Consider the following 20,282-nt stretch of genomic DNA (forward strand, 5'->3'; position numbering starts at 1 on the left):
GACCTCATAGAAGGAACAAGAGCTCCTGGATGATCCTATGCCATATTTGTTTCAATTTATCTCACCCCTATGTCATCAATCGACTGTTTTCCAGGATACGCCTGACTTGAAATATATCGCTGGTTCACCTTGTTTTGTTGACTGAATAAAGGCACAGATAGCCATGGTTAGCTGTTTGTTTCATTTCGTAGATACTGGAGATAGGGTCAATAAACAGTGGTTCACCAACTGAGCCTCTCTCTCTCTTCTTACACATTTTAAATGTACTGTTATCCAGTTATAGTCTGACAATTTTGTTTGGGTAGAGCCACTTTGCTTTATTCACAAAGTTTAATGCCAATTCATTTTCAAGTCAGTAAGACTTTATTCACTTGTAGGTAAAATACTCTTTGAATCATTTTGGTTTTTTTTTTCATGAAACAATAAGTTTCATCTATAGGAACATGAAATAATCTACAATAGAACTAACACAAATTCCAACACGTGAGGATTTATTTATCATTTGTGAAGTTAAAACAAATCTAGAACCTTCCGCAAACCATCAAGGGATCTTCTTACTCCTGATCTTTCTCCTCACCGTGGGTGATAATGTAACATAAATTCTTATAATCGAGGTTGCCAGCCACATCTGGAGGGAAGGCATTAAACATCTGGCTGATCTACAAAACAAACATTAGACATAAAAAAAGCTTGCATCCGAATTCAATAAAGTAAAATTGTGTTCATTTTTTTCATATAATTTTGATATATTTCATGTTGTGCAATGCAATGTGGTGCACATGTGTAGCCATGCTATTGCAAAAATTACATCGCTAATCCCTATCTGGCAGCAGGTTAGTGACCAAGATATCTATTTTGTGATCTATTAATGAGAACTACAAGTGCATTCCCTAAAATGGATCTACTCACAGAAATCTGTATTTGGCTTTATCATGTTACTGTGTTGCCCCAACGAGTGCTTATAATCAGATATTCTATTCTTAAAGGAGACCTAAGACCATGCCAGGTTGCCTTTAAAGGAACTATTTAAGCTCCATGAATTTCCACAACCTGCTGTAGTGGTTATGGTGCCAAGAGTGCCCTGGCGCTGTTCCATTTTAAGATGTCAGAATGTTTTTGCATAGTTTTACAACTTAGCAGGGTCCCACTGGGTAGCCTGCATTGCATCCGGTCTACTTCAGGTGGAGAAGCCGAATGTTACAGTTTAAAGCAGGGGTAGTCAACCTTTTTATACCTACCGCCCACTAATGAATCTTTCTTGATGGTAACATTTCCTTACCGCCCACCAGTGCTGCAGCAACTCAAACTTTTTAGCGCAAGTTTCTTCAGATACTCTGGTAAATAGCCACGAGCATATTCCTTTTTCCAGACGTGGGTTCTAAATTTGTTGCACAATTTAACAACTACTTTTACTCTTACCATGTTTTGATCTGCACTCCACACAGTGCTCCCCCCCCCCTCATCTTCCCCCCTTTTATTACAAACACCAAAAACAAAGCTGTATTAACTGCCAATTTGTATTACGTGTCACCATAAAAAGAAATTCCCATTTTTTTTGGCTACTTTTCCTGCCTTCTTCTTCTTTACCTTCCTTATATTATATCAATATATCAGGGTCTCTTTTTCCCTTTCTCTTTATTGTCTCCTTCTTCCTTTACTTATTTCCTTCTTTCTTTCTTTTATTTTATAAGATAACAAAACTTAACTTGCCAAAACATGAGCCACTCGAAACACTGCTTTCTCTCCTCCTTTATTTTATCCCATTTTTTCTATGTTTCTTCCCTTTTTTAATTTTATTTTTTTGATCTTTTCCTTAATGCTTTTCTTTTACCTTTCTTATGGCAATGTCCAAAAGTAAGGCTGAGCTAGTTAGCCCACTTATTATTATTATTAGCCAACAACAATTCTCTCCTTCTCCTGCCTAAAACTTTTCTTTCTCCTATTTTACAAGTGCTCTGCTCCGCTTCTGCCTGTCCTTGCTATAGTGCATCAGCTCCCACTACTCCCCTTCCCGCGTGTTACACTCGCTCGCCTTGGCATGTTCTCGTGCGCATGCACACGTTCTCTTGTTCTCATGAGTTCGTGCTTTCATGTGGGAAAATCTGGATGGTTTGGTTATATTTAGTTTTGTACAAATTCAGTATAATTTGAGTTTTAGTAATCCGGCATAAAAAAAACGTAAATATAGTGAATTATATTGCAATCAAACTAATCAAATTGCTCTAAATGGCAAAATACTGATTTGCTGTTGAAAGTTAAACCACTGGTTATTTGTGGGGTATTTTCTTTTTCTTTTTTTTTTTTAATGAAATACCATTCAGCCATGTTGTTAGAGTAATTTTTTTTTCTAAATGGCTACTTTTGATTATTAATTTTTAATTTAAAAAGGTGGACCAGAATATTCAACCATTTTACTTAACCCCTTAAGGACACATGCCATGTGTGACATGTCATGATTCCCTTTTATTCCAGAAGTTTGGTCCTTAACGGGTTAATTTGGTAAACTTTAGCGCTAATATGGTGACAGGTTGAAATAACTAATTTATTCCAAAAAAACAATAGTATTCATGCATTCCGACTGTCCCAGAAAACCAAGAAAGCATATTTACCTCTTCTTGATTAAATCTGTCTGCTTGAGTCGATAGCATTTCTCTGATACTGTTGAACAAACATATATTCAAATATAAGTAAAGAAATATACAGGGGGTTTACGTTCTGATTAACAAGTTTAATTATTATTATGTTATTATTTATAGAGCGCCAACAAATTCCGCAGCGCTGTACAATGGGTGGACGAACAGACATGTAGTTGTAACCAGACAAGTTGGACACACAGGAACAGAGGGGTTGAGGGCCCTGCTCAATGAGCTTACATGCTAGAGGGAGTGGGGTAAAGTGACACTAAATTAGCAATGACATATTTGGCACCTTTCAATTGAAGGAGAAATCCTTCCTCCTGGGGCTTTTTGCAGTGCAAGATGATGATACGTGTATATGGTGCAAGAGTGTGTGCATGGGTGAAGTGTGTGTGTATGCGCAAACGTATGAGGTGTCCGTCTGTTGAATAAGTGGAAGATAGGACGTGGGAGGCAGCAGTGATTTACACATAAAGGATGAGAATCTTTAAGAATATACTGTTTACATGTACACACACACACACACACACACACACAGTACATAAACATAAAATCTAGATGACATTTCTTTGTTATTTTTGCAGCCTATAACTGAACAGATCGGTCCTTTTTAAGCCTCATGTGGACACATGAACATTAAGGATCTCTTACTAACAGCGAACAGCTTTGCAGAATATTAAACATGGTTTTTAAGTGAGTGAAACCAATGACAGATAAAGAACTGTTTGAGCTATTGAAGTAATACAATAAAAAAAAATATATAAACTTACTAATCTGCTTTTATATGGCCTTTTGCATCTGGGTCAAAAATCTTGAAAGCATTCAGAATAGTTTCTTCTGGGTCGGTGCCTAGAGTACACACATTTTAATTCATAAAACATCTGTATTCATTTTCAGGATTTCAAATACAATGTAAACCAATAGCATATTTAACCAATAGTCTGTCGTCGGGATTGTATTAGTTGTGGCGTGTGCATCTTGCTTCATCTATAAATTCTCTTGTAAGCTAGTTTGAAGAAAACAGATATTGAAAGATGACGTGATTCAATAAGACATGTATCATCCTTAATATTCTATTCCCTGGCCTTGTTAAGTATTCCACAGCTGGAATAAGGAATAATGCTCCGTGCTTTTCCATATCAATCAAGATGGTAGCATTAACCAGTAAGCTAGCTCCTCCCTTTAAACCAACATATAAAGTGTGCACAGTGCTATAAACACCCACCGAACATAGCGGTATACAGTGTAAGGTAAAATAAGGTTGTGCTTTTGGAAACCTTATTATTGGTGAAAAGTATTCACTTTACTTCACCATTTGTTATTCATTTTTGGTTTTCCTTGCCCTTTTTAATATTGTTTTTAATAATGATTTATTGATTATTGTCTTATGTGTTGGAGACTCCTCTTTTATCCAGAGCCCTTGGAGAGGGTACCTTGGAGCATATTCTATAGAGCCTGATTATGGCTCTAGTACATGTGAGTGGTCCTATTTACTAAATTATGCATTTGTCTACATTACAGTATTACGCTGTGTATTTTTTTTCCTTTTCTTTTAAGATTGGAATCTGTGTATGCTTTATGTCTACATGAGAAAATTTAAAGGGGAAGTAAATTCATTTTTACATTAACCCCTTAAAGGGACACTCCAGGCACCCAGCTGACTTCTGCTCATTGGAGTGGTCTGGGTGCCAACTCCCACTACTCCTAACCCTGCAAGTGTAATTATTGCAGTTTTTTATAAACTGCAATAATTACCTTGCAGGGTTATTTGCACCTCTAGTGGCTGTCTGTTAGACAGCCACTAGAGGGAACTTCCTGCTCTATAGCACAGGAAACTTGTGCTAGAGCGTCGCTGGACGTCCTCACGCTGTGTGAGGACCTCCAGCGTCACTCAAATCCCTATAGGAAAGCATTGAAATTCGTTTTCAATGCTTTCCTATGGGGAGACGTAATGCGCATGCGCGGCATTGGCGCGCATGCGCATTAGGTCTCCTCGGCCGGTGGGCGGGATCAGTCTTGCCCACCGGCCGACGGAAGAACAGGGAGGAGCGTCGCGGAGGAGGAGACAGCGGCGAGAGACATCGCCGCTGCCTCAGGTAAGTGACTGAAGGGGTTTTCACCCCTTCAGTAACCGGGGTTGGGGGGTGGGAGGGAGAGGGACCCTCCAGTGCCAGGAAAACGGATCGTTTTCCTGGCACTGGAGTTTCCCTTTAAGGACCAAACTTCTGGAATAAAAGGGAATCATGACATGTCACACATGTCATGTGTCCTTAAGGGGTTAAACTGTATACCATAATGTTTGGTGGGTGTTCATAGTACTGCGCACACTTTATATTTTGGTTTAATTATATATTTTTGGGTGGTTGAGACACTTGTTATTTCGAGCAGCGTGTGCACTTTAGATGTTCTGCTAATCATTTATTAACATTTGATAACATTATCGGTTATTTATACCTCTTCCCTTCACAGCAAAATTCATAGGAATCAAAGCTCTGAAATAAGCATACCCTTCCCTATCAGTCTTTGTCAGTAGCTCCACAATAGAAATGTGGGAATACAAAGCAGCGATGTTGATTGATAAGTAAAAGAAACTTAACATAAATATATTTTTTTAAATACGTGTTCCTTATCCAAACACAGCATCATTAACCAATGGGAAATAAAAAAACAAGATATATTTTGGAAAGGACAGAGTTCCAATACAGTTAATAGATATAAAAACTATTACTGAGCTGCAAAAAGCCAACACATCAAGCAATGTGATGCCCACACTATATCTGCTCAGACAAATGAGTGCACGCTGGAGTCTGCTGGTCGGCAATCAAATGGTATTCAATCTCAGGGAACATCCTGGATACAAAGTGTCAGTTAAAGGGACTCTCCAGTGCCAGGAAAACATATCGGCTTTCCTGGCACTGCAGGATACTGCAGTGCCCCTCTCCCTCCCACCTCCCATCCCATGTTGAAGGGGTTAAAACCCCTTCAGTGACTTACCTGAATCCAGCGCCGATGTCCCTTGGCACTGGGTCAGGCTCCGCCCATGCTCCTCCCCCGCCGGGAAACCTAATGTGCATGCGTGGCAATGGCCGCACGTGCGTGCATTAGACCTCCCCATAGGAAAGCATTATATATAGGAATTCTGGTGACGCTGGAGGTACTCATGCATAGCGTGAGGACGTCCAGCGTCGCTTAAAACACTTTTTGTGTTTTAAGAAAACGGAAGTCCCTCTAGTGGCTGTCTGATAGAGGGTGATGGGAGTTGGCACCCAGACCACTCCAATGGGCAGAAGTGGTCTGGGTGCCTGGAGTGTCCCTTTAAGAAATAGGTTCATGATAACAAGACCTATAAAGTATTAATACTAATAGGGCTATCAATTGCCATATAACACCTAGTTGATTACCAATGATCTCTTAAACGTGACTTATTTGTTATATGGAAACCCAAAAGTAAGTAACAAGAATTTTCTGAAACAGCCATAATTATAGTAATCAGTAATCTATACTACTGATGCAGTTACCTGAGCTGGGAAAAGTACACTAAGCAGCCAGAGGTAAACTACTTGCAGGCTCATGTTTAACCGGCAAATGGGGATTAGAACAACAGACAGCCTAATCTGCTCAGAATAGAGGCTTTGTATGCACCCCATATGCTACTTGTCATCACCATAGAAAGATAGTTTATATCAGACTTTATTGAATAACTTCAGGTTTAATCACTAAAGTGAGAATTCAAAGTACATTTCAATTTAAATAAAATGCAGAAACATTTTCTAATTCAATTGAGATACTTTGGCCTAAAATGTTACATTTACTTTGAATTCTTACTTTAGTGACTAGCTTTGATTATGTGATTATGTGAGTGCTATTTACTGGTTCTAAAGAGAAACGAGGCTGAACCCTGACTGTTTACTATGCATCATGTGTAGTACTGGGATCTCCTCAGGGAGAGAGTTGAAGTCTAACATTGGATCACTAAAAGGAGGTCCACCAAGATCAACTCTTGCACTTGTTCTATTGTCTGGGTCTTCGGGAAAAGAGGCTACACCTGACTGAGCCTACAAAATATTGGTATGGAAAGCGCCCAATAAAATTGTGTTCTGCTAAAGCAAGCTTTTCCCTAACTGCGGTTGAAGGACATGATAGCGTTCTATGTGCTTTCTAACGTATCAACAAATTGATAGAGCAGTTTAAAACCTTATTCCTTTTTAGGCTGATCAGAGACTAGCAGGGTTTTTTTTTTTTTACTTAAAGTGGATTTCAAATTTAAGCCAAAGTCTAAAAACATATCTAAGCCAGCTATGCTTTCAGTTTGGATACGTTGGACTTAAATCTGAAATTCACCTGAATTCTCACTTTTGTCTACAACCCTGTCAGGAGGCAGCAAGCAGAAGCTGTAGGAAGGTGTAGAAATAAGAGGGTTTTTATTAGAATCAGTCTTATATTCATTTCCCATTCAATAGAACAATTCTTGACATCTCATTTGGCTTTTTTATGATTTTTCTGTTTTAATCTATTATCTGAGGAATAAAAAAATAATGTAAAATTCTACAAAACAAAGCAAAATGTGACTATGTTTCTTGACAAAAGCAAATTCTCTGCACATCACTATTAAAATCAGGATTTTTGAACTGTAGTAATGTACATTAAAAATAAAAACAGCATAATAGCGATCAGAAGCAATAGAATGTTACAATCTGTGTAAATAATGTAGACATAAAATATACAATTTAAAAAAAAAAGTCTATGCAGATAAAAAATAAGAAGCTCTTAGAGCTAATATATATTGCTAGCATACCCACAATAATTCTGATACAATTCATTTGTCAACGGGACAGTTTACAGAAAGCCATTTCTTATCTAGCTTTCCATTCTCCCCAGCCTGACAGTTCCAGTGTCATTATTAATTACATGAATTAATCTTGATTAAGATCACTGTACAAAACATGGTCATATGACAGTCCAGAGAAGAGCTTCGATAAGCAGTCAGGCCATTAGACTAATTTAGCATCACATGCAAAATGTAATATAACATGAGCTAAGCTTAACATTACTTTACAAGTATGTCATTAGAACTACTGGACTTCATTTGTAATGACAAGCAAATTATAATTGAACTGACATAAATGCAGTGTCATAGAAACATAAACCACCAGAGGACAAGTAGAATGAATTCAGAAGTCAATCTATCGCAAAACAAAATTTTACTTTTTATTTTCTGCACGGGGAGAATTTTTTTTAGGATTTGTTTAGTATATTCAAATTATATATTTGTACTTCTTTGTTTACTGGTTATATGCACTCTGAAAAAACTACTGCTTGATATCATCTTGGTAGTGAGTCTGCAGAATTCTTCTTCAGAGGTAAAGGTCAAAAAAGGAAAAAAGAAGATTAATGGCAAACATCTCTTCTGACATTTGAACAAAGATTACCTGACAAGTTATTCTCTATAGTATAATATACAGACTTGATCCCACCTAAAAATTACACAACATTAAAACCACTAATAGGTGAATTGAATAACATTTATTATATTGATACAATGGCACCTGAGGTGGGATATATTAAGCAACAAGTGAGCAGTCAGTTCTTGAATTGCATTTGTTGGAAGCAGGAAAAATGAGAAGATCTGTGTGACTTTGACAAGAAATGGTGATGGCTAAACGACTCGTTCAGAACCTCTTGTGGAATGTTCCTGGTATGCAGTGATTAGTACCTACCAAAAGTGGTGCTAGGAAGGAAAACCAGTAAACCGGCATCAATTTCAAAGGAACATTGATGCATGTGGGGGTCAAAGGCTAGCCTGTCTGGTCTGATCACGCAGAAGAGCTTCAGTAGCTCAAAGTGCTGAAAAACTTCATGTTGGTCATGATAGAAATGTGTCAGAACACACAAGCAGTTTTCTGTGTATGCTGCAGACTGGTCAGAGTGACCATGGTGAACCCTGTCCACCGCTGAAAGTGCCTTCAATGAGGGCGTGAGTGTTAGAACTGAACCATGGAGCAATGGAAGAGGGTTTTCTTGTTTTTTTTTTCTTTTAGATCGGTAGATGGCAAGAGATGGCAGCCGGATGCACTATGGGAAAAAGGCAGGACGACAGAGGCAGTATTATGCTCTGGGCAATTGTCTGCTGGGAAACCAGTCTTGGCATTCATATGGATGTTACTTTGACATTTACCACTTAGAGATTAATGCCGACCACGTACACCACTTCATGGAATTGGTGCTCCCTGATGACAGTGCCTCTTTCAGCAGGCTACTGCAAAAATTGTTCAGGAATATTTTGAGGACATTACAGAGCTCAAGGTGTTGGCTTGGACTCAAAATTCTCAAAATCATAATCCGATTGAGTATCTGTGGGATGCGCTGAAGCAACAAATCCGATCCATGGAAGCCCCACCTTAGTGCCAGATACCACAGGAGACATTCAGAGGTCTTGTTGAGTCCATGCCTTGACACATCAGAGCTGTTGTGGCAGCACGAGGGTGGTTTTAATATTGTGGATGATCAGTGTAGACAGCTTTAACTAACTTAAATAGCACTTTTGATGCTAATTGGCTTTTAGCATCAAGGGGAACTATAACATTATGAAATTCTAGGAATCTGCTTAATTATCTCCTTTATCTAGGTTCTGAAAAATAAAAATAAATGCTCAAATCCACTCTGCTGTATTTATCACTATCCAGGAAATGAGTGCCCTCATCCTGACTCCCTACTAATTATTGTTATAAGCTCAGCCCTATTCTGCCAGTGAACATTGAGAGCTATATTCTATTACCAGAGTACATTTACCTCTACTTATTGAATAGTTTATATTCCTATAAGCTTCAATGTGGGAAATGCTATTAAATAACCAGAAGTTAAGGCTTTTTTTCCAGTAACAGAATCCATCCAAATATTTATATATTTAATGAAAAGTAAATCAATTGTGTAATTTCCAGTGACAGGATCCCCTTTAAATAGGGTTATTTCATAAACATTTACATTTTTTTTGTACTTTGCAGATCCCTCGTGGTCTCTCGTGGTCTCTCGGCTTTTGTCAGTGATTAAGAAAGGCCACAATGCTCCCCCATGGACCACCAGAGATCCTGCTTCCCAGCATGCCTCCACTGGACAATCGGTTATTCTGCCCTAAATGGTCTCCACTTTACCACCATGGATTACCCCTTTTCTGACAAAAGTAAGCATTAGGGGGGCAAACCTTTTTAAAAAAATCCCCCCTATATACACACACAACACTAAGCCATACAGGGAACTCCTTAGAAAAACACATACTACTCAGATTCCTCCACACACAAAATTCCGTAACCACATGCAACACTCCATACAGTTTTCAGCCTCCTCCACACACACAGCTCCCAAAACACACAACAGTCTCCCCCACACATAAACAACACAGAGTCACCACACACACAACAGCAGGGCTCCAGTAGAGGGCCCCAATCTGGCATCCTGCCCAGGACCAGCGGTCTTAATCAGGCTTTGATTTGATCTCTTATCTTCTAACAATGGTGTGCAGTGTTGCAAATTAAGGATCATTTTGTTCTGCCAGTTGCACTTTACACTGTTTTTGACTCCAAGGGTTGTATCTATTAATTAATATGGGTGCTTTAATCTAGCTTATACTCATGTTAAGTACACAGTACAGGAAAATCTACTTCATCTAACTTACAAAAAAAAATACTTGGATGATGCTGTCTTAAGCGAGTATTTAAAATCTCTTCATGCCAATTCACTGTCAAGCATTGCTCCTTGACAGCCATTTGAAATAGCTGTTTGTCAGCCAATCAGCATCAAAAGTACCGTAAGAAAGAAACAAAATACTTGCTGGTCTCAGCTGTCAGAGGGCTCAGCTGTCAGTCCTAATGTCCCTCTTTTCTAGGAGCTCCATATTGTTGGTGTATCTTACTGTACAACAGTGCTCCACAGCAAGAAAACTCACAGTAATGTGTCTTTAACCACGGTCTATGCCGTCATGCAGTGGAGGGTTTTAATGCCCGCTGAGAGCTCAGACTGTCATGCAATAAAAGTACCCGCAGGTTTGAATCCCAGCTGGTACCAGGGATCCTTAGATCTTTTTCCTGAGCATTCCCTCTGTCTGCTGAGGCCACAATTAGTCGTGCCTGGGCTTACAGGTGCGCTATGTGCAGCTCTCAAGTCACCATGGCTGACCAATCCCACTGAGTCGGGGTGATTCTGAGCCTGCTACCAACCTTCTAACTGCTAAAATCAGGGAACACAATATTTTGATGCATGCAGGTCCTCTCTGTCAGCTGGGGTCACAATTAGTGTGCTCTATACTGACACATGAGCTATGTGGGGGAGTGCTCAAAGTGAGCATTTCACATAGCCATTGAAATCCAATTATATCACTGATTGCGCTCAGCTGCAGCGATATTAAGTCTGCCCCAACATGAGGGAGACCCCAGGGTCTCAAAACACCCTGATGAGCACCTTCCGTCATAGACATACATATCCTCACTTAAACAAACATTAACTCACATGCATTCTGCCTTTCATACTACCACTACTTCCATGGCAACACTTACGTGTTAACGGTACTACAGTTTCGCAGTACAAGACATTCTAATTGCTCTAGAGATGCCTATTAAAATATATAAAATATTGCAGTAATCGTGTCACTATAGACAAAGACAGTAAAGAACAACTGTTGGAAATAGTAAAGCTTAGTGGTAGCTTTTTCAAGATATCTGGATTTTCAATCAGGCAGCAATTAGAAGTTTCTTGCAGTTAAGGCAGCCTCACATCTAAATATGTCACTACATGAGCCACCATAATAGTGGGCTATATACGTGAAGAACTGATGCAAAACAACATTAAAGGACCACTATAGTGCCAGGAAAACAAACCTGTTTTCCTGGCACTATAGTGCCCTGAGGGTGCCCCCACCCTCAGGGTCCCACTCCCATGGCGCTGAAGGGGGAGGAAGGGTTTAATCCCTTACCTTTTTTCCAGTGCCGGGCTCCCTCTGGGACTCTCCTCCCTCTTCTGATGTCATCGGCTAAATGCGAATGCACGGCAAGAGCCGCGCGCGCAATCAGCCAGTCCATAGGAAAGCATTCTCAATGAAAATCACAGTAAGAAGCGCGGAAGCGCCTCTAGCGGCTGTCAATGAGACAGCCACTAGATGCTGGATTAACCCTAAAGTAAACATAGCAGTTTCTCTGAAACTGCTATGTTTACAGCAGAAAGGGTTAATCCTAGGTGGACCTGGTACCCAGCAGAGCTGGAGGAGAGAGTAAAAGTGCTGCCCTTTAGGAGAGAGCAAGAGGCAGGTATGTAAGGTACCGTTTACTCTGGGAGGCCATAAGCTTTCCTAAAGATCTATCTTTAGAATTATCTTCTAATTCTGTCAAATGTCTTTAACAATCTAGGCAAATATTCTAATAGGATGACGAAAAGTGGAAACAATCCCTTTAATGTATGTTTCTCAATGTAATTAAATGGCTATTCTCAGTAATTAATAACAATTAAAATCCTTGTATGAAAAAAGCTCTGCATGCACTTGCATTTTTGTAGTATTTTTAGTACTGGATAGCAGGGGTTGTCAAGAATCACTCTCAATGGCCATAAAAAGACACTTTAACAGTTGATTAGTTGATTAGAGTGTCTACAAGTCTTCCTATAGAAGACACAGTTAAAACCATTACATAAAGCTCCCCAGGTTATATGATAGCTATTGTCCAGGGTGAAACAGGGCAGGATGATAGCAAACTCCAGTTAGAAACAATTATGACCTGTTCAGGCGCCATGGCCATCTGCCAATTTAACTGCTGGAGTGCTGTATATTCTAGGGCATCAAACAACACTACCTTTATCTACAGGCAATGTAAAACCAATCAACATACTTTCTTCCAACCCCTCCTCAGAAGGATGTTCTTTTAAAAATAGTGGAGAGCAAAAAACAAGTCGCAAGAGTGCACTGAGGACGGACAGCAGCTGAAATAGCCTGCCCTTTGGTGGGTCCCCGCTCAGAATTCAAGCTGGTTTTAGCTCATCTTGTGCCGCTACAGAGAGAACATATCTGAAGCATATCAGACTGATCCCACCCATACGGGCAGTCCAGATCCGAAATGCCAGCAAGTTCTCTCTGCACGAGAGATACAGCAACCCCAGACGATCGTTTCAACCTTGTTAGGCATCATCAGTGAGGCATAGCTAATATCTTTCTAGGCACCATGAGTAAGGGGTCCACGTCTGGATTACCCTTTAAAATTGTGGAGAGCAAAAAACAAGTTGCAAGAGTGCACTGGGTCTATTTAAAAAGAGACCTGCCAACATTAGCCAACTTTCGATGGAACCTCACACCAGCGTTTTTTTTACTCTTTTGCAGACTTTATCTTCATATTCCTAAACTACCAGCCGGTTACATTGGGACTAGGTGTCCTTGCACCCTTGAAAAATATTGCTAAATATAACAAATATAGTTCTCTATATTTCTAAATGTGTTAAAACACCCCTAAAGGCCTGACAAGGGCTTTACTTCATATCTCAATGATCTCAAAGTGAAAACGTACTCGGCTCAGCAAACGAGAGATCAGTGTGAGCTGAGCTTCTGACTTCACTTCAACCTACATGAAATCACTGCCATCTTATTATCTGACCCCTTTCCCCTTAGCTTATAGTTTTTTATTATAATTTACATTGTATGCCATGCAGATTAGTGCAATTCCCACATGAAAGGAATGTGTATGAGTAACAGAAAAAAAAATAGGAGAGGAACAGCGCTACAGTACTGATCACAGGGGAGAATAGAGCTGCACACCTGAGGGGAAGGGTAACCCTCAAACCCTTCAAAGAATGAAGAGAACAAGATTAGTGATGTCCCGAACGGTTCGCTGGCGAATAGTAGTTCCCGGCGAACATAGCGTGTTCGCCTCGTCGGGCGAACATATGCGCGGTTCGATCCGCCCCCTATTCGTCATCATTGAGTAAACTTTGACCCTGTGCCTCACAGTCAGCAGACACATTCCAGCCAATCAGCAGCAGACCCTCCCTTCCAGACCCTCCCACCTCCTGTACAGCATCCATTTTAGATTCATTCTGAAGCTGCATTATTAGATAGAGGAGGGAAAGTGTAGCTGCTGCTCATTTGATAGGGAAAAGGATAGCTAGGCTAGTGTATTCAGTGTCCACTACAGTCCTGAAGGACTCATCTGATCTCTGCTGATAGGACAGCACCCCAAAAAGCCCTTTTTAGGGCTAGAACATCAGTCTGCTTTTTTTTCCTGTGTAATCTAATTCCAGTTGCCTGCCTGCCAGCTTCTGTGTCAGGCTCACAGTGGATACTGTGCCCACTTGCCCAGTGCCACCACTCATATCTGGTGTCACAATAGCTTGCATTTAAAAACAAAAAAATAGTTTTCACTGTAATAGATTGAATAGCAGTTAGTTGTCTGCAAGCGTCTGCATGTCAGGCCTACAGCGTGTACTCTGCCAACCTCTGCCAGTGCACAGTGCCACTCATATCTGGTGTCACAATAGCGTGCATTTAAAAACCCAAAAACCTTTTTCACTGTTACAGATTGAATAGCAGTTAGTTGTCTGCAAGCGGGTGTCAGGCCTACAGCGTGTACTCTGCCAACCTCTGCCAGTGCACAGTGCCACTCATATCTGGTGTCACAATAGCGTGCATTTAAAAACCCACAAACTTTTTTCACTGTTATAGATTGAATAGCAGTTAGTTGTCTGCAAGCGGGTGTCAGGCCTACAGCGTGTACTCTGCCAACTTCTGCCAGTTCACAGTGCCACTCATATCTGGTGTCACAATAGCGTGCATTTAAAAACCCAAAAACTTTTTTCACTGTTATAGATTGAATAGCAGTTAGTTGTCTGCAAGCGGGTGTCAGGCCTACAGCGTGTACTCTGCCAACCTCTGCCAGTGCACAGTGCCACTCATATCTGGTCTGGTGTCACAATAGCGTGCATTTAAAAACCCAAAAACTTTTTTCACTGTTATAGATTGAATAGCAGTTAGTTGTCTGCAAGCGGGTGTCAGGCCTACAGCGTGTACTCTGCCAACCTCTGCCAGTGCACAGTGCCACTCATATCTGGTCTGATGTCACAATAGCGTGCATTTAAAAACCCAAAAACTTTTTTCACTGTTATAGATTGAATAGCAGTTAGTTGTCTTCAAGTAGGTGTGTCAGGCCTACAGTGTGTACTCTGCCAACCTCTGCCACTGCACAGTGCCACTCATATCTGGTCTCACAGTAGCTTGCACGCATAGTACCACTAATCGAAAAAAAAATGACAGGCAGAGGCAGGCCACCCCGCAGGGGCCATCGTGGTCGTGGTGCTGTGATTCCCTTTTGCCCTAGAATAATGCCCAGTTTTCAGAGGCCACGTACCCTGAACTTGAAAAGTTCTGAGGACATAGTTGACTGGCTAACACAGGACACCCAATCTTCTACAGCTTTCGCTTGGAACCTTGACCTACCATCCTCCTCCAGCTTAGCTTTGGGCACCTCTCAAGATACCACTCAACCGCCTGCCACCACCACCAACACTAGCACCACAGCAGCTTCACTTTATCTGTCAGAGGAGTTATTTACACATCCATTTGAAGAAATGAGTGATGCGCAACCATTATTGCCAGAGGATGTAGATAACAGGGATATGTCTCAGTCAGGCAGCATTACACACATGGACGTACGGTGTGATGATGATGATGTTGTACCCGCTGCTGCTTCCTTTGCTGAGTTGTCAGATACAAGTGAATTGGTTGATGATGACGATGCGTCCATGGATGTCACGTGGGTGCCCGCTCCGCAAGAAGAAGAACAGGGCGAAAGTTCAGATGGGGAGACAGAGAGGAGAAGGAGACAAGTTGGAAGCAGGGGGAGGTCGTCGCAAGGAGCTAGTGGCACAGTCAGACAGCATGCATCGGCACCCGGGGTCAGCCCGACAGCACGCCAATCAACGCATGCTGTGTCCACCACCAGAATGCCGTCATTGCAGAGCTCAGCAGTGTGGAATTTTTTTTGTGTGTCTGCCTCTGACAACAGCGATGCCATTTGCAACCTGTGCCAAAAGAAACTGAGTCGTGGGAAGTCCAACACCCACCTAGGTACAACTGCTTTGCGTAGGCACATGATCGCACATCACAAACGCCTATGGGATCAACACATGAGTACAAGCAGCACACAAACTCAAAGCCGCCATCCTCCTCCTGGTCCAGCATCTTCAGCGACATCAACCACTGCTGTCCTCCTTGCCCCCTCTCAACCATCCGCCACTCCGTCTCTCGCCTTGAGCAGTTCCCGCTAATCTGCCCACAGTCAGGTGTCTGTCAAGGACATGTTTGAGCGTAAGAAGCCAATGTCAGAAAGTCACCCCCTTGCCCAGCGTCTGACAGCTGGCTTGTCTGAACTATTAGCCCGCCAGCTTTTACCATACAAGCTGGGGGAGTCTGAGGCGTTCAAAAAATTTGTAGCTATTGGGACACCGCAGTGGAAGGTACCCGGACGAAATTTATTTTCACAAAAGGCAATCCCCAACCTGTACTCGATTGTGCAAAAGGAAGTAATGGCATGTCTGGCACACAGTGTTGGGGCAATGGTCCATCTGACCACTGATACCTGGTCTGCAAAGCATGGTCAGGGCAGATATATCACCTACACTACGCATTGGGTAAACCTGCTGACGGCTGCCAAGCATGGAATGCGTGGCTCTGCAGAGGACTTGGTGACACCGCCACGACTTGCAGGCAGGCCTGCTGCCACCTCCTCTACTCCTCCTACTCCATCCTCTTCCATAACCTCCTCGGCTGAGTCCTCTTCTGCTGCTGCGTCTTGCTCCACATCAACGGCACCCCCTCACCTCCCCAGGTACTATTTCACATTCCGGATACGGCAATGTCACGCCGTCTTGGGTTTGACTTGCTTGAAAGCAGAGAGTCGCACTGGACAAGCACTCCTGTCCGCCCTGAACGCACAGGTGGAAAAGTGGCTGACTCCACAGCAACTGGAGATCGGCAAAGTGGTTTGTGACAACGGAACAAATTTGTTGGCGGCATTGAAGTTGGGCAAGTTGACACATGTGCTGTGCATGGCACATGTGTGTAATCTGATCATACAACGCTTTGTGCATAAGTACACAGGCTTACAGGACGTCCTGAAGCAGGCCAGGAAGGTGTGTGGCCATTTCAGGAGTTCCTACATGACCATGGCGCACTTTGCAGATATCCAGCGGCAAAACAACATGCCAGTGAGGCACTTGATTTGCGACAGCCCGACACGTTGGAATTCAACACTCCTAATTTTCGACCGCCTGCTCCAACAAGAAAAAGCCGTTAATGAATATTTGTATGACCGGGGTGCTAGGACAGCCTCTGGGGAGCTGGGAATTTTTTTGCCATGTTACTGGACGCTCATGCGCAATGCCTGTAGGCTCATGCGTCCTTTTGAGGAGGTGACAAACCTAGTCAGTCGCACCGAAGGCACCATCAGCGACATCATACCATTTGTTTTCTTCCTGGAGCGTGCCCTGCGAAGAGTGCTGGATCAGGCCATAGATGAGCGTGAAGAGGAAGAGTTGTGGTCACCATCACCACCAGAAACAGCCTTATCAGCATCGCTTGCTGGACCTGCGGCAATGCTAGAAGAGGATTGTGAGGAAGAGGAGTCAGAGGAGGAATGTGGCTTTGAGGAGGAGGAGGAAGACCAACCACAACAGGCATCCCAGGGTGCTCGTTGTCACCTATCTGGTACCCGTGGTGTTGTACGTGGCTGGGGGTAAGAACATACCTTCATTGAGATCACTGAGGAGGAGGAACAGGAAATGAGTAGCTCGGCATCCAACCTTGTGCAAATGGGGTCTTTCATGCTGTCGTGCCTGTTGAGGGACCCTCGTATAAAAAGGCTGAAGGAGAACGACCTGTACTGGGTGTCCACGCTACTAGACCCCCGGTATAAGCAGAAAGTGGCTGAAACATTACCAAATTACAGCAAGTCGGAAAGGATGCAGCATTTGCAAAATCAATTAAAAAGTATGCTTTACCCTGCGTATAAGGGTGATGTCACAGCACAACGGGAATCTAACAGGGGAAGAGGTGAAAGTAATCCTCCTCCTCCAACGACCACGCCGGTAAGGACAGGACACTTTACAGTATTACCATTATTACACAATTAGCCACTATAGGGGAATGAGTATAGTATCCCTTGTGTCCATTACTCAATTTACTTTAACAAAGGGTACTAACCACGGTATTCGGAAGCATTACTCTGCTTTCCCGTTCTCCCTCTATTATACACCTATGCTCACTAGGATTTGTAGGTATCACTTTATTATAGTTGTCTAACCTTTTCCTATGCCAGTTTTAGATCTCCTTCTTGGGAGATTTTTTCTTTTTTCAGTTTATTAGCATACCTGGGTACAAGCCCTCGGTGGGGATTGCACCACCACCTGACCACATTTCCTCGTTTCTTCCACTCATACCACTTTTCCATCTTTGAAGGGGTTTGGCGAAAGAAGGAAATAGTCCTCTACTCGTAACAGGGATTAAACTGATAAGAATAGTACTACTTAACACACCTTATAATAACGCAGAGAGGGGCAATGCAGAGAGAGGAGTCTGAAGAAGAGGAGTCAGAGAAGGAAGGTGGCTTTGAGGTGGAAGACGAGACCTGGGTGGAGGAAGAGACCTTCAAGGACATCAGTGAGGACAAGGAACGGACATGGCTAGCTTGGTATCCAACCTTGTGCAAATGGGGAGTTTGCGGTTGTGCAAATGGACTGTTTGCGGTTGTTTGCGGTGCGTTAAACGGGGAGTTTGGTCTGTCCCTGTGAAGCGGGCGTAACCCTTACACTACCTCATCGATACAACATCATACAGTAGGTCCCCCCCTCATTATTTTTATGGCCCCCACCCACCGCTCACGGGTGGGGGCGGGCAGGAGGTCAGTAGGCCCCCCCCCCATTGTGATTTATGGCCCCCACCCACCACGCAGGGCTTGATAAAGCCTGTTTTGGCGAAACGCTCTGTGTTTTTATAAGAATCCAATAAAAGTATTTTGCACACGTACTTTTATTTGTTGCTGTTTTATCCTGGCTGATTTTTTATCATTTTAAAGATCCAGTACTACAAAAGAAATCCCTGGTGGGGATTATTCCACCTACGCCTGGTTCATAGAGCAGTGTGGCTGCTCTGAACACTGTAAGTACGTTTAATTTTACCTTTTACTGCTATTTTTTATATACGGTAAACACTATGGGCCCTCTCTTGTGATTTTATTTTCATAAGACCGGCACTGCAAGCATCGCTAGAAGGATATCCTACATGTGGGGAGTTTAAATACCACTGTATGCTGTTTTACTCAGAGCTGGTTATAGCCCTCCCAATTGTAAGTTGGCACTCTTAGGACCTCAGTGTTGTCTGTAGTTGCAGTTAACCTACGTTATCGCACCATTGGGTTTTTCCCCCTTTTATGTATTTTATATGCTGACGCTTATCTGGAATGCTGTAAGAAGTCTTGAGGATACACCTCCAAGTGTCCAGTTATATCCTACATGTGGGGAGTATTAAATACCACTGTATGCTGTTTTACCTAGAGCTGGGCATAGCTCTTTAAATTGTGAGTTGGCACTTCTCTACTTCTATGTTGTTCGTGATCCAGCTTTCCTAAAACGGTTTTGCACTATTGGTCTCTATTTTTGCTTTTGTATTTCATATTTACCACTGAGGATTCAAAGCAAGAACTGAAGAATATACACTCCAGGTCTTCGCTGTACTTTAAGAGACTCTTTATATTATTTTTGTTTATTATCTCTCATTGTCCTACTTAGCGCACCCTGTATTTGTTGTATCTTGAATGTGTATGAGTGTATGCAATTGTATGTATTTCTCTGTAGAATCCTGCAAAGAGTGGTGTTCCTGAAGTATGATGTCATAGATATAGGTGTGTATAGCAGGGCCGTAGGTAAACATTTATTGGGCCCCAAGATATTTCCATGTGTGAGTCTCACCCCTTTGTTAATCAATTACAAACTAATTTCATCTCACGATTATCACAACAAAATGTCTTTGTCTAACCTAAATCACGATGGATTAAGCTGCTTTCTTTCAATCTCAGCCACTCACATGAGATAATTCTCTCTGAGAAATATAGGTCACCAAATTGTCATCGGGAACTTATTGCTGATCTAGGACAATTGAAAGTTAAACTAAATGACATAAATAACTCTATTAAAGGGACACTATAGTCACCAAAACATCTTTAGCTTAATGAAGCAGTTTTTGTGTATAGATCATGCCTCTGAGGTCTCACTGCTCAATTCTCTGCCATGTAGGAGTTAAATCACTTTTGTTTCTGTTTACGCAGCCTTAGCCAAACCACCCCTGGCTGTGACTGACACAGCCAGCATGAAAACAACATGGTTTAATTTTCAATCAGTTTTAACTTACTTTAAAAGTTTTTGTCTAATGCTCTGTAAATTAAAGTGTAAACATTAGATGACTCTTTACAGGAAGTGCCTAGGAAAGCTGTATAAGTCACATTAAGGGAGAAGTGATTAGGGCTGTATAAACAAAGTGATTTAACTCCTAGATGGCAGAGAAGTGAACAGTGAGATTGCAGGGACATGCTCTATACACCACAACTGCTTCATTAAGCTTAATTTGTTTTAGTG

General features: G+C 41.9%; 1 protein-coding gene across 1 annotated transcript in view; it reads right to left on the reverse strand.

Moving 5' to 3' along the window:
- Positions 1-470: 470 nt before the first annotated feature.
- The window catches only part of MYL10 (myosin light chain 10), a 53,700-nt gene continuing 33,888 nt past the window's right edge, over positions 471-20,282 (reverse strand). The window contains exons 5-7 of the mRNA XM_063449905.1: positions 3,407-3,485; positions 2,610-2,658; positions 471-659 (exon numbers count right to left, since the gene is read on the reverse strand). Coding sequence (XP_063305975.1) covers positions 555-659; positions 2,610-2,658; positions 3,407-3,485 — 233 coding nt within the window. The 3' untranslated portion in view covers positions 471-554. The remainder of the gene's footprint in view (positions 660-2,609; positions 2,659-3,406; positions 3,486-20,282) is intronic.

This window comes from Pelobates fuscus, chromosome 1 (genome assembly GCF_036172605.1).
Source record: "Pelobates fuscus isolate aPelFus1 chromosome 1, aPelFus1.pri, whole genome shotgun sequence".
Classification (NCBI taxonomy): Eukaryota; Metazoa; Chordata; class Amphibia; order Anura; family Pelobatidae; genus Pelobates; species Pelobates fuscus.